This window comes from Gavialis gangeticus, unplaced genomic scaffold (assembly GCF_001723915.1).
Source record: "Gavialis gangeticus isolate Ggan-Ray unplaced genomic scaffold, GavGan_comp1, whole genome shotgun sequence".
NCBI classification, from domain to species: Eukaryota; Metazoa; Chordata; order Crocodylia; family Gavialidae; genus Gavialis; species Gavialis gangeticus.
Genome location: NW_017729031.1, coordinates 87,972,909 through 87,986,678, shown reverse-complemented (window position 1 = coordinate 87,986,678; position 13,770 = coordinate 87,972,909). Strand labels below are relative to the sequence as shown.

General features: G+C 42.5%; 1 protein-coding gene across 1 annotated transcript in view; it reads right to left on the bottom strand.

Annotated features, from left to right (window-relative positions):
• IQCA1 (IQ motif containing with AAA domain 1) overlaps nucleotides 1–13,770 on the bottom strand; it is a 228,767-nt gene that overhangs the window by 64,293 nt on the left and 150,704 nt on the right. The window contains exon 9 of the mRNA XM_019523351.1: nucleotides 6,445–6,520. Coding sequence (XP_019378896.1) covers nucleotides 6,445–6,520 — 76 coding nt within the window. The remainder of the gene's footprint in view (nucleotides 1–6,444; nucleotides 6,521–13,770) is intronic.

The following is a 13,770-nucleotide window of genomic DNA, read 5'->3' as shown; positions in this document are numbered from 1 at the left end:
CTCAGAGACTGAGAGAGATCTTGGAGTCATAGTTGACTCCAAGATGAACGTGAGCTGGCAGTGTAACGAGGCCATCAACAAAGCCAATTGCACCTTGTTGTATATTAGCAGATGCATGACCAACAGATCTAGGGAGGTGATGCTTCCCTTCTATGCGGCATTGGTCAGGCTGCAGTTGGAGTACTGTGTCCAGTTTTGGGCGCCGCACTTCAAGAGGGACATGGAGAATCTGGAGAGGGTTCAGAGGAGGGCCACTCACATGATTAGTGGCCTCTGTGAAAGACCCTATGAGGGGAGGTTAAGAGATCTGGATCCCTTCAGCCTTCACAAGAGACGTCTGAGGGGAGACCTTGTAGCCGCCTATAAGTTTATCGAGGGAGGATAACAGGGAATTGGTGATGCACTATTTACCAGAGTGCCCCAGGGAGTAACTAGGAATAATGGGTGCAAACTAGTGGAGAGTAGATTTAGGTTAGACATTAAGAAGAAACTTTTTACAATAAGGGTGGCCAGAATCTGGAATGGGCTTCCAAGAGAGGTAGTACTATCACCTAACTTGGAGGTCTTCAAGAGGAGGCTTGATCATCACCTAGCTGGGGTCATCTGACCTCGGTCCTCTTTCCTGCCAGAGGCAGGGGGTCGGACACGATGATCCACTGTGGTCCCTTCCGACTCTACAATCTATGAATAAAGCCCTTCTCTCCCTCTGTACCAGCAAGTTAGGGAAGCTGAGGCATGCAACATTATAATAATACTAGCGAATTGCCCGTCAAGAATGACGGGGGTGAGGGAAGGTGGTGGGGACGGAGTGCTACCACCCACCACCCCGTGCCACCGCTGCTTCCTAGGAACAGGGTGGGGTGGGGGGGAAGTTACCCCTGCCATCCCCTCCATCCCCCTCTGCCAGCATTCTACACTGCCACCGCCTCCAAGGAGCAGGGCTGGGGGAGGGCCAGTGATGGAGGGCCAAATGCATATGTCTGATAGTTTATACTAACATCTCAAGAACAGTTAATGCCTCTGCCATACATATGAATTATGCAGATATTACATTCACTGTAGGCAGGCAGAGGTTACTTTCTTTAGACTAAACACATAAAATGTGTGTTGTAAGTGGAGCTGGGAGAAATTTTGGCAGTGAATACTAAATTCACTAACAAAAATTGCAATGGGGGTGGGGAGGAGGGTTAAATTCCACAAATTGACTTTTCTGGAATTTTTTCCCCCCATTTTCAGCTATAAATAGGCAAATAATTTTGAGATTCCAAAGTCTTTTTGCTGCTTGAAAGCTTGTGAAAAGTTAAAACTATTAAAGTTTTTTTTTTAATTTTTGCTTTGAAATTGAACTGTATAAAATGGACAGAAAATGATTTAATAATACGAAAATTAGACGTGTTGTTTCAGATTGCCCTGAATTGAATTTTTTTGGGGGGGATTGTTCATAGAATAAAAATAATCTACTATTCGCACGTCTAGTGGATGGTAGTGACACTTATAATTTAGGTTCTCATTGTAAAGCCTTGTCCTCAGTCATGCATAATAATGCTTGTTTATTAGATTTAAAATGTTTAAGTTTATTCACTGCCAAATGAGGATATCAATGGTAACTCTGAAAGACTACAATCTAGCTTTTTTATGAAATAACAGAACAAAAATAATTCCCAGTATAAAAAAATATGGATGTGTTCTGAACAGTTTTGTGATGGAAGCAACCACAAATTAAAACTTGAAATCTGAAAGATGCCTTGAAATGTGCTGGTGAAAAAATGTTCTTGAATCAATTTGGAGACTTTGGAAAACTGCAGTTTACACACAAACAATATATTTTTGAGTAATATTAATCCAAACCAGAATCATATAGCATTCTGAGCAAGTATTCTTTGCTTACCTATCTTGTAAGGTAGTAAAATGTACTGAGGGCTAGTTGCAAATGTGGTAGGCAAGGTGCAGTAAATAGGAACCAATAACACTGAAATGCAGAGATATGTGCAAGACCATGGCTTAAATAGTGGATTAAATAGTTTTAAGCATAAGTAAAGAAAAATAAAAAATGGAGCAAAAGTGGAAAACTTCAGACTCTTTATGTATGTAAGTTGACCATGCATAGAACCACAGCTATTCTTTCAATCTTTTGGGTAGTATTGTTCCTTTTTCAAGGATTCTGGGTGTTATGTACATAACATATGGGCTAAGTACAGACAGTCAAAAAGCCTGAATCTATTCAATCTTTGTGGATTAGTCTAAACTGCATAGATTGAACTGCTAAGCAAGTCAATAGACATTTACTTTTGATTCTGGAAATGCAGCCACATGCCTGCAGTAGCTCAGGCTAGAATTTGGGGGGCATTCGACATGCCTCCCTGCTGGGCTGAAGCAGACAGCTTGGGCTAAAGTTAACCCCCCCACACTGTAAGGTGTGGAGTGGTTTGCAGGGGAGGTACAAAGTTGGGATGCTGGGGGATTGAGTTACCTTGAAACTGGAGAGGAACTGGGACAGAAGTTCAAAAAACCTATTTAACTTAAATCAGTTAAGTCTGATACTACATCCATCCATGTTTATCTTAAAATTGGTTTCGGCCATTTTGAAGCAGTTTATGTGCACTGAACTTTTGTTGTGTTGATTTGAACAGATTTGAACTGAGTTCTGATCACTTATATCTGTTTATGTATAATGTCTGCCCCTAGCCATACAGGCTGAAGTATACAGTTACTGACTTGGGCCTGCTCAACAACTTTGATGGGCTGGACTAAACATTAATGCAAAGAATTGAGTTAAAACTGAATCCTAAGTTGCAGTTCCAGTCTTATCACAAAATATCCTAGCAAAGTCTTTGATCTAAAGAGGCTCATTGTTAAAGGCTTCTGGAAACATAAGTAAGTGTGTAATGTGGACACATAATTTATCCGATAATTTATCAAGACCCGTAAAACTTCATATTTTGAGCCCCTGAAAATGTATCCTCTTAAGGAGGATTAAAAAATAACATACTTCAGCTACATGTAGAATTTATAGCAACATGTACACATCTGTTTTTAGTTAAGCTTTTAATAATTAACTTGCCCCCTATCAGCTCTCAAGCAGGAGAAATAACAAATGGATGTGTTTTGCAAGGGCTAACTGTTAAATTTGGGACTCTGCCCCCACTCCACCCACATCCCTAGAGACTACTCTTATTCTCAGCAACATACATTAGTGCAAATGCTTAAGAATACTATTTAAATGCCTGAAGATGTGTGCACCCCAAAAATAGTGTGCTATTGGAACCTGCTATTCAAATGTTATACACTTTGTAAATGAGCACATGTTAATGAAGCTGTTGGCAGTCACTTTGCAAAATTTCTGAGAGCTGAAAAACTAGCTTTTAAGTTTTTAATTGCCTCCATGGAAGGCTAGGGACCATGGAAGCACAGTTGTAACACCCTTTCTCATTAAGAGAGGGCAGTGAAGGTGCTTCATGAAGCCTGACCAGCAGTGACTTCAAGGAAGACTTGCCTTCTCCTTGCTTCCTTCTGTAGAGGCTGACATCAGTAATGCTATTAATGCATTGTTCCTTATCAGGGAGAGAGGAGGAGCAAGATTAGGAGCCACTGATTGTGCCCATCCCTCTGCCTCTATTTTGAATTCATGCTGGGAGAAGACACAAACTAGCCTTAAGCATGCTAGGCAGGAAGCGCAAAAATACCTCACAAGTTAAAGACCTGTATCTTCTGCCTTTTATGTGTGTGTATACAGTGCATATACAACTCCTGTTGATTTCAATGGGAACCATATGTGCGCACTCAATGGCAGAATATGGAGCTAAGACTCTTTCTTTGATTCTTTGCCATACAGCAACTCTGTTTTATAATATATAAGAGAAATTCCACTTGTTAGTAATGTAGAGGTCAGGGAGAAGTTGGCTGATATAAAGTTGGAAATTAGTTGTGAACTTGTTCTTCCCATGAGTGACCCACATCAGACGTGAAACTTGAAGCCAGTTATTATAATACCTCTTGAGAACAATGGAGAATTTCAGATGAGGAATTTAGCAAGTCAGTAGCACTGCAGAGTTCTGAAGAAAAGATTTTTTTAAAATTCCAACTTTCTCATAAGGGAAATATGGATGGAAAAGGGTGATACTTCTAGGCAAATTCAAGAGCTTTGATTATGAGTTTGGTCTCAGGCATTTCCAGGTCAGATACTTATTCTAACTGGTGCTTGTCTGAACCTTTGAGACCTTATCCTAGGGCCTAAAGGTCACCTTTTGCATTTACCCACTCCTTTCTTTTTCCCCCTCTCTGGCCCTTTTGTTGGGGATGCTTAGTGGCTTGTTCATTTGTCTGTTTAGGGTGTGTGTTGCAGACCACTGGATGGGAGACAGGGACGAAGAAGGTTCATGGAGGTGGTAGAAAGAATCCTGGAAAATTTCAAACTTTTTTGAATAAAAATTATCGTTTTTTATGTTCATTTACAGAAAAAATGGATTCCTTTTCCATGAAACAATCAGTAGGTCTCTATCTTACAAACATTTTTGTAAAAACAAAACTGTTTCAATTTTTAAAAATTACATAACTTTTGTAAGAAATGAAAGAACTAAAAACCAGTTGCTTTTCACATTTTTTTTTCTTTTGGAAAAAAATCTATATTTCATTTTAAAAATAAAATTGAATACAAAAACCTGCCCAGTTACAGTGTAAGAAGGAGTGAACTAAACAGGTATATTGATGAATGAGACAAAAAATAGAGAACAGAATGTAAGAGGTTCTGGCTGTAACCTGAACTACCAGGTGGTGCTTTCTATTTAGTGACTAGTCATTGCTAGAGACCTACTTAAATTGCAGTGAGACTAAACAATTTTCAGGGGTTGGTCGTAGCATAAAGAGCAAGTTTCATGGATATTTCTTGCATGTGCTTCTCTGGCCCTGCCCTTCACTGCTGATTGGCAGAGAGGCCCTGGTGGGGGGAGGAGGGATGAGAGGTGGCCACTAGGGCTGTGCGAAGCTTCAGTTGCTGATTAAATTTGGAGGAGATTCAGCCCAATTTGACGGCCAAACCTCCAAATCCGAAAAGAATTGTGAAACCAATAAAAAAAAATTCTGAATTGATTCTAAGCCTCCAATTGGATTCAGAGAAGGTTTGGAGATTTGAGCAGTCCCAGCTTGCTGCTGCAGGGAGCTGGACCTGAGCTCCATGCCAGTAAGTTGCAGATGAGGGGGGTGGTCTGGAGGAGTGGGAGGGGACCGGGGGGAGCCCCTGACTGCTCCCCCAGACCTCCTCAGTGCCCCCTCCTACTCTTCCAGCCCCCACCCACTCTCCCAGCCCCATCAATGGCTGCCCTGCCTGGCCCCAGCATCCTGACACTTAAGGGCAAAACAAAAAACCCCACACTCTGCAGCTGCTGCGGTAGTTGTCAGGGCCTCTGGGGGTTCATGGTAGAGCCCCACCATGCAGTGGGGGGGCAGCAAGGATTGCCCTCTGCCTGGCAGGAACCGGTGAGTGCAGGGCTTCTTATTATTTATTTATTTATTTATTTATTTATTTTTAAATGCTGGGGCCAGGCAGGGCAGCCATTGACAGGGCTGGGAGAGTGGGCAGGGGATGGGGCCTGTTTGATTCGGATATTTGGCCGATTCGGTGGTGGCTGAATAACCGAATCAGATTCGGCCGAATCAATTAAGGACAGTAATTCGAACCACTGAATCAAATCACTGCCTCCTGAATTTGTTGACTCTGAAGCAAATACTAGCCACTTCACATGGGCCTAGTGGCCATCATTCTTGTATGCTACTCTTCATGCTGCCTCAAAATTCAGTGCTTCTCCACCCCACTCCACCCCGAGGTGGACTGCAAGGCTGGGTCACAGCAGCAACGACTGCTGCTTCCCACTGGGGATCCAACATTTTATTTTTAGGTTTGTTTGGTTTTTTTTAAGTTGATTTTGTGGCTTCCGCAAATTGCGAATCGAGTCAACCCCTAATCATTACAATGTATTTAGGCATGGATTAATTTTTTTATGACATAATAACAACAACAAATTACCTGCAGATGTGCTACAAATACTTTGGGCCAATGTCTGCCACCTGAGCTCTCAATTAATTGTACTTTACTGTGCGACTAGACTTATTTGTTCCTCTGTGACTACTAACAGAGTAAGGGCTGATGTAGTAAATGATTATGTAAGCAACTCTCCCTATTGTCAACTGTGTGAATAAAGTCTAAGACCTGGGTGACAAAACTAGAATCCTGTCATTTATTTATGATGCTCTGTTGTTGTCAAAAAGTTAAAAGTTAGAGGTGCACACGGCACCTCTGAAAACATTACTTTGAACATTACTTTGTCTGAAATTTGAACGCATGTAATGTTCTAAAACTTGGGCATCTAGGTTATTTTGATATTACATATCCAGACTAAGTTCAGCTGAAAGATTAGTTCAGCTATGATGATGTTCATTTTTTCTACTGACCTTTGTACTGGTTGTTTCCTTCTTCCATTATAGGAAGAAAATTACTAGGAGCCATTTTCCAACCTTCCTCTTCTTCCTGAACAAAGAAAATATAGAATGTTATTTAATTAATTACTGAATATAAAGTATTTATTAAAAAAAAGCTGGTGTCAAGTGCAGTTTTAATTCAGATGTGATGACTAAAAACCTGTTTGGTCAAAATCGCTGGATGAGGCCAGCTTATTACAGGCTAATATTTTTGTAATTATCTTAATTACTAGAGCTGGTACAAAACAAAATAAACAAAAACTGGATTTCCTATCCCTTGAGAGAACCCCCCCAGGACTTTGACATTTCATTAAATCTTGAATTGGGCAGAAAAGCAGGAGTCTTGGAATCTTTGCAAAACAAAACATTCAAAAATACTTAATGTTAACTCAATCTGAGTTTTAGATTTCCTGTCATATTTTAACAAAAATATTATCCTCCTGAAAAATGTTTTATTTTAATTTACTCAGCATTTTCTAATGGATTAAAAAAACTGCTTTTGTAATTTTGTTTACCAACTCTGTGGGTATATCTACATGTGATATTAATGCAAATAAATAAACTCCGGTGCACATTGTACCAAAGTTTATTGCTCCCAGGAGCCACATCTTCACGTGCACCTGGGACTGCAGCATGTTGAGCAGGGGCAGAGCAGCCCTGGCTGGCATGAGGCCTGGGGGATCAGCCTGCCAGCCTGGGGCTGCTCTGACCCCGCTCAACGTGCTGTGGAGGGGCTGGCTGGGGCACATGGGTGCTCCAGTGTGGGGCTAGCTGGCAGGCAGTCCTGCAATGAAGCACCCTCATGCCCCAGCCAGCCCTGTCAGTGTCTACACATGCATTGCTGACCACTAAAGAATGCTGCTGAAGTATAGTACTACTTCTATTTACAAGTACTAACCTGTGGTGGAGTTAATTAATTTCCTGTGGCCTAATAGGGCCTCACATGTAGATAGTTAGACTTTACTGTGGAGCTACTTAGGCAGCTCCACAGTAAGTATCTTGTGTAGATATGCCATGTTAGATTTTAAGGGTATAGACAAATACAAGAATTGCAGCAATATCAAATGAGACCAATATGGACCATTGCAATGTAGCAGTACAACTGAAGCAAAGCCATTGAAACTTTAACTCTGTTTCATTAAGGGTTAAAGTTGCAGAGTTTTAGTGAACTGGTACTGACATGGGATTATGCGTTTGAACACTTAACACTTAAATCGTAACAGCTGAGCATGCCCTTGTGTGGCAACTACCTCTCCTAATTTAAAATGCTTAAAAGTTACTTTTGTCCATAGTTTTAGCGTCATAATAGTCATTGCTTATGGGGAAAGTAGAGGATCCTTGTCTGAGTTTTTAGAAAAGATGTATGGTGAAAAGGATCAGTGAGTGCATAATCTTACAAAAACAGCTGAAAGCATGGGCAACTGTACTGAAGAACAATGCAAGCATGAGAATTCAAGGATGGAACTTATTTTCTGGTGCTTTGATTGACTTCCCAGCATCTACAGAGCCTAAGATCTGAGGATCCATATTTGGATCTCCTGAGTATGCAATATTCAGCCCTTTTCTAGTGCTACTGATATTTTGAATAGTTTGAGTGATTTTATACTCTGAAGAAAACAATATTTCAACTATTAAGGTGTAACATATTCAAATGGATTTGTTCAAAGTAATTGTGCATATAAAGGACAGTGACAATGACTGTAGGCCTATATAGTCTTTCCTTACCTATATTAACAGCATAAGTATTTTATTACAGTGATAGAAAGATAAAGGGTTCTTTTTTCTGAAGTCGGTTAATATTATGCCTTTTACCCATCTGCATTCAGATAATAGAATAACTAAGGAATCAATGTTAACAGTAGTTAGGCACCTTGAGCCAACAATATAGATTTTAGTTTGGCTACAGATATGGGAATAAGTTGGCTGAAGATTAAATGTGCTCAAATCTTTCCACAAACAGAGCTGTACTGGGAATGCAAGGCTGTGAAGAATCTCAGTTGTTTTCCACTGGTTTATTTGAATGTAGATTTCTGCTACTATAAGGAGATTCTAATAGTGAATTTCCTTGATGGCTCCATCCTACTTACTATGGTGGGAAGAAATTTAAAAATATCATTACTAGGCTCACTTTGTTTTATGAACAGGTCAGTATATAGCACATTACTATCTTAAATAGTTCCAAATGGTTAAACATGTGTCTTGGAAACGCACAGGAATGAAACAGTTATAAAGAATGATTGTACAAGGCTAGGTTTCTGTTATTTCTTTCTTAGTGCTCAATGGGAAATCAGATCAACACCTTACAGAGCTGAAAATGAAGTTACTTTGATTTTAAATGCCCATTTCTAAAGATCATTATCAGACTTCAGGAATATTTAAATTTCCTTTCGGGATCACAACTTTGTTTTCTTAAGCTGAAATTCCGAACAAGGCTTTTTTTGACTGCATCGCTATGACTTACAGCCTACACTTATTTTAATAAGGGTCCTGCTGTTAGAACTTTTCAAAATACTTCTCAACTGCTCTTCAGCACTGTTTTTTTTGCAGTACTGTAGCCCAGGAAATAATGTGCCCTTTGTTCTTTTTCAATGAGCCACAGAACACCTGATATAATGGCCTAGAATTTACTTGACAGCAGCTGGGGTGGCAGAGGAGGGCTATAAAGCCCCCAGAGTTCTGTATATAACAAGATATAAAACCCCCAGGGCTCTGTACTGATCTCTTCTTTCAAATCTTCAAAATTTTATTCTAAGAATGAACTAAGACTGTGAGAAAATTGGGATGTGTTTTTTTGGTATCACTTTATCCTCTGAAAGATGAGAAGCGAAAGAGGAATTGTTTTATTGCAGAAAAGATTTGGCAGTTTTGTTGTTTAAGTTCATAGGAAAGCAAGTTTCATCTCAATTTTCGAAGCTAAGATTTAGTTTAGAAAGATGACATACAATCCGAACTGTCTGAAGAGCTTCATGAATAGTCAGTGCTATCCCAAGGTCTACAGCACCATAACCACCCCTAGCAGGTTATGCAACTAACAAAAAAAATCTCCAGGTGAGAAGCTAAAGAGCCCCATGTACCTTGAGAGCTGCTGACTGAGTATTGCTGATGGGTCATGGATCTAATCATGTTTTCTCCTGAACTTTTCCCTGATGACTTTAAAAGCTGATGTACTAAAAGGATCCTGTTTTGCAGCATGTACAGTAGAGAGGATTCTTTCAGATATGTCTACCTCCTGTTCCTCAGCCTAATGGAGATCTTGGTTGGGGCAGTTTGGAAGAGTGGCAGAAAGGAAGTCCTCAGAAAAAACAGTTTAATGCGATTTTTAATTTCTTTAAACTTTCCTTGAGTGAAGAGCTACAATAAATTTTAAACTAATTTTTCACTTAGGACAATATTATGGCCTGCATGGAAGGGACGGGCAGAGTAGAAAGTTGCAATGTGGCAGTGCTCTGTAGTAGTAAAAGTCATTTGGGTTGACTTAGGCAAAGGTCTCTGAGAGCAGAAGCTTGGTAACATGGGGTGTTGCACATATTACAAACAAGCTGCCCAAAGGCTGGCTCAGATTTTCTGGCTGAAGGAGAAAGACTGTCCTTCTTACCTCTTTGGCCATGTCTCTACTGCCTCTCTAATGAGCCTGGGACCACTGCTGAGAATCAAGACCTGCCCATTTGCTCCTACTCTTTGCATGACCAAGCAGAGTTATTAGGCAGCATAGACATCTTAGATTGGCCCTGAGTTTACACTGGTAAACATGCCTGACACGGAGCAACTGAGAGTGATACTGGGGCATGTACTTGGGACCGCTCTAAGATATTTACTATGCCCAACTAACAAGCTTGAGTGAATATGGACTGGGGGAAAAGTGGGTATTTTTGTTTGTTTTTCTACACAGATTCACGTATTCACAGAAGTTTAGGGCTGGAAGGAACTTCATGAGATCATCAGGTCCAGCCCCCTTGCTCTGGGCAGGACAGACTGCTGGGGGGCTGCTGCAAATAGCCCCAGCAAGGTATGTGTCCAGTCTCCTTTTGATGATCTCCAAGGTAGGTGCCTGCAGCACTGGGAAGGACTTCCCACACTGGGAAGTCTATTCCAGGGTCTGGTCATATGAACTGTGAAGAAGTTTTTCCTTATATCCAGTCTGAAACCTTTGTAACAAACCCCTGCAGTGTCAGGCACAATCACTACAGCCAATGAGGGATCTACCTTATATTGAGTGTCCTAGGGGTTAAGGTCACAGGCTGACAGAAAGGGACATAGGCAACCAAAGTACAACAACATATACTTAGAGGGCAAGTAAATAGGTAGTGGTCAGTACTGCTGGGGTACATGCATTCAGCACATAAAGTCCCATGCCCACTGCTGGAGGTGTCCCCAAGAACCAGTCTTTAGTCCAGAGTTGCTCTGTGCAAGTCTGTAGGTCGGGGATCATGTGCAGTCAGTCTGTGGCTCCCCTACGCTGTGCAGAGGTTTCACTCTCCTTCAGTCCATCTCGCAGAAGGCACCATGGCCCCCAGGCACCCTGCCTTATTGCCAGCCAGGGCTTAGAGGTATCCCCCCTTCCCCAAGGTTTTCTGGGATTTGCAGTCCAGAAGCAGGGCTCTGCAGGGTTTTTTGTCACTTCTTCCTGCTTCCAGGTGCCTCTGGGATTTGTAGTCCATGGTCAGTCAGCAGGACTCCACAAGGTTGCTCCCCTTCTGTCACACACTCATACCACATTTTCAGTGCACACAATGCATTACATTACACAATGCATACATTATAATTTCTTCAGAGGGTGTTTATAAGTGTTGCTCCTGGTTTTCCCCTGGAGTGCTTTGGTGAATAGTTGTTCACCTAGCCCCTGATGCTCTCCCCTGATATATTTGTAAGCTGCCACCAAATCCCCCCCGAAGTCTTTTCTCTTCTAGGCTGAACAGTCCCATATCTATCAGCCTTTCCTTGTATGACTTGCTCTTCAGGCATCTAATCATATGAGTGGCTCTTCTCTGGACTCTCTCAAGCTTCTCTACATTCTTCTTGAAGTGTGGCGCACAGAACTGGACACAGTACTCCAGCTGCGGTCTCATCAATGCCGAGTAGAGCAGGAGAATAACTTCCTTAGTTTTGCTTGATATGCATCAATTGATGCATTCCAGTGTATTGTTTGCTCTGCTAACTGTAGCATCACGCTGGTGGCTTATATTCATTTTATGGTCAATTATGACCCCAAGGTCCCTTTTGGATGTGGTACTAGCTAGCATAGCATCACTGAGCCTGTAAATTTGTTGCAGATTATTCTTTCCCAGATGGAGCACTTTACACTTCTCAGTGTTGAACAGCATCTGGTTCTGATCCACGCATTTAACTAATCTGTCTATGTCCGCCTGGGCCTAGTGGCAGTCCCAGGGTTGGCAGGGAGATGCTACAAGTATGTCCTTAGGGTCAAGTGCAGACACTAGTACTGTATTCTCTTGGTTTTTGCATGATGAGAGAAGGGGACCTCATAAAGTTCAGGAGCCAAAGACTGTGATGAAGACTGTATTCCTTCATACCCCAGTTTCCTACCCCGGCAGACTGAGCTGCTAACCTTTGTTATTTGTTGTTCCATATCGATCAAAAAGACTTTGGAAAAAATGTAATTGTGCTGCTTCTTTCAAGTTAAAACAAATTCTGGTTTGAAAAATGACTTGAAAAGTTGCTGTACAAGCTAATTTTAGAATCCTTTATAACCTATTATAACTTTATTCACATCTAGCCCTCTGATCATTACTCCTTGATCCTCATCCATGTGGGCACTAATGACTCAGCCAGGAGTAGTCCGGACCACGTCATGCGAGAGTACAAGGCTCTGGGGGCCAAGCTTAGGGGGACGGGAACACAGGTGGTTTTCTCATGTGTTCTTCTGGTGAGCAGACAGCACCATGAGGCCTGCATCGGAGAGGTCAACTGGCAGCTTCGGAGCTGGTGTTACCAGGCGGGCTTCAGATTCTTCAGCCACTACCCACACTCCTGTGCAGGACACATGCTAGGGCGGGATGGGATACATTTCTCCCTGAAAGGTAAGCGTGTCTTCCCTTCCAGCTTGGCTGATCTCATATGGTGAGCTTTAAACTAGGTTTGTTGGGGGATGGGGATGCAGAGGTGCAGGAGGACGCTTTGATGTCAAGCCAGGTGACTTGAGCCGGAACAACCCAGGTAAGTGACAAGCGCCTGGGCAAGCTTGGGAACAAGAGGGCAGCATGAACACCCACAGGAGGTCTCAATTGCCTCTACACAAATGCTAGAATTATGGGGAATAAGCAGGAGGAACTCGCCCTCCTGCTAGGTAGCAAAAACCCAGACCTGGGTGGGCTTGCAGAAATCTGGTGGGATTCTACCCATGACTGGGCAGTAGACATCAAGGGCTATAGGTTGTATAGATAGGATAGAGCAGGGAAAAAAGGAGGGGTGGGTTATAGCGCTCTGTGTTAAAGAGCAGTACACATTCTTGATGATCAGGATGGGTTCAGAAGGGGGCAAACTAAGGTGCTCTGGATTAGAATGCAAGGGGGTCGTGGGGAAAGGGACTTCATAGTGGGTGTCTACTCCAGGCCACCTCCCCAGGGGGATGAGCTGGACCTGGAATTTTCAGGTTGGCTCACGGAGACTGTAAGGACAAGGGATGTGGTTGTCATGGGTGACCTAAACTACCCAGACATCTGCTGGGAGGATCAGTCAACCAGGTCTGAACACTCACGAAGGTTTTTAGCCTGCATACAGGACCTCCACCTAACCCAGGAGGTACACAGTCCCACCAAATGAAATGGCTTGCTGGACTTGGTCCTTGCCACAGGCGATGACCTGGTGAGGGATCTGCGGGTGCTTGACTACCTAGGCATTAGTGACCATCGTCTGCTGGAATTTACTATCTGGCGCAGGGTGGTGAAAGCAAGCAGTAAGGCAAAAGTCCTTGACTTCAGGAGTGCTGACTTGAATGAGCTAAAGAGTTTAGTAAGAGAGACATTGGGGACTTGGAGCCTCACTGAGATGGTAGTCCAGGACGAATGGTTGTTTCTTAAGGAGACGATCCTCTGAGCTCAGAGGGAGTCAGTCCCAAAGTGAACCAAAGGGGGCAAGAATGCTAAAAAGCCCCCTTGGCTCAGTAAAGGCATCCAGGAAGGCCTGAGGGCGAAAAAGGTGGCATATAATCAGTGGAAGCAAGGGACTATCACCAAGGAGGTTTACACCTCTGTTGCTCATGATTGCAGCGAAGCGGTTAGGAAGGCCAAGGCAGAGATGGCACTAGGGCTGGCGACCAGAATTAAGGATAACAAAAAGTCC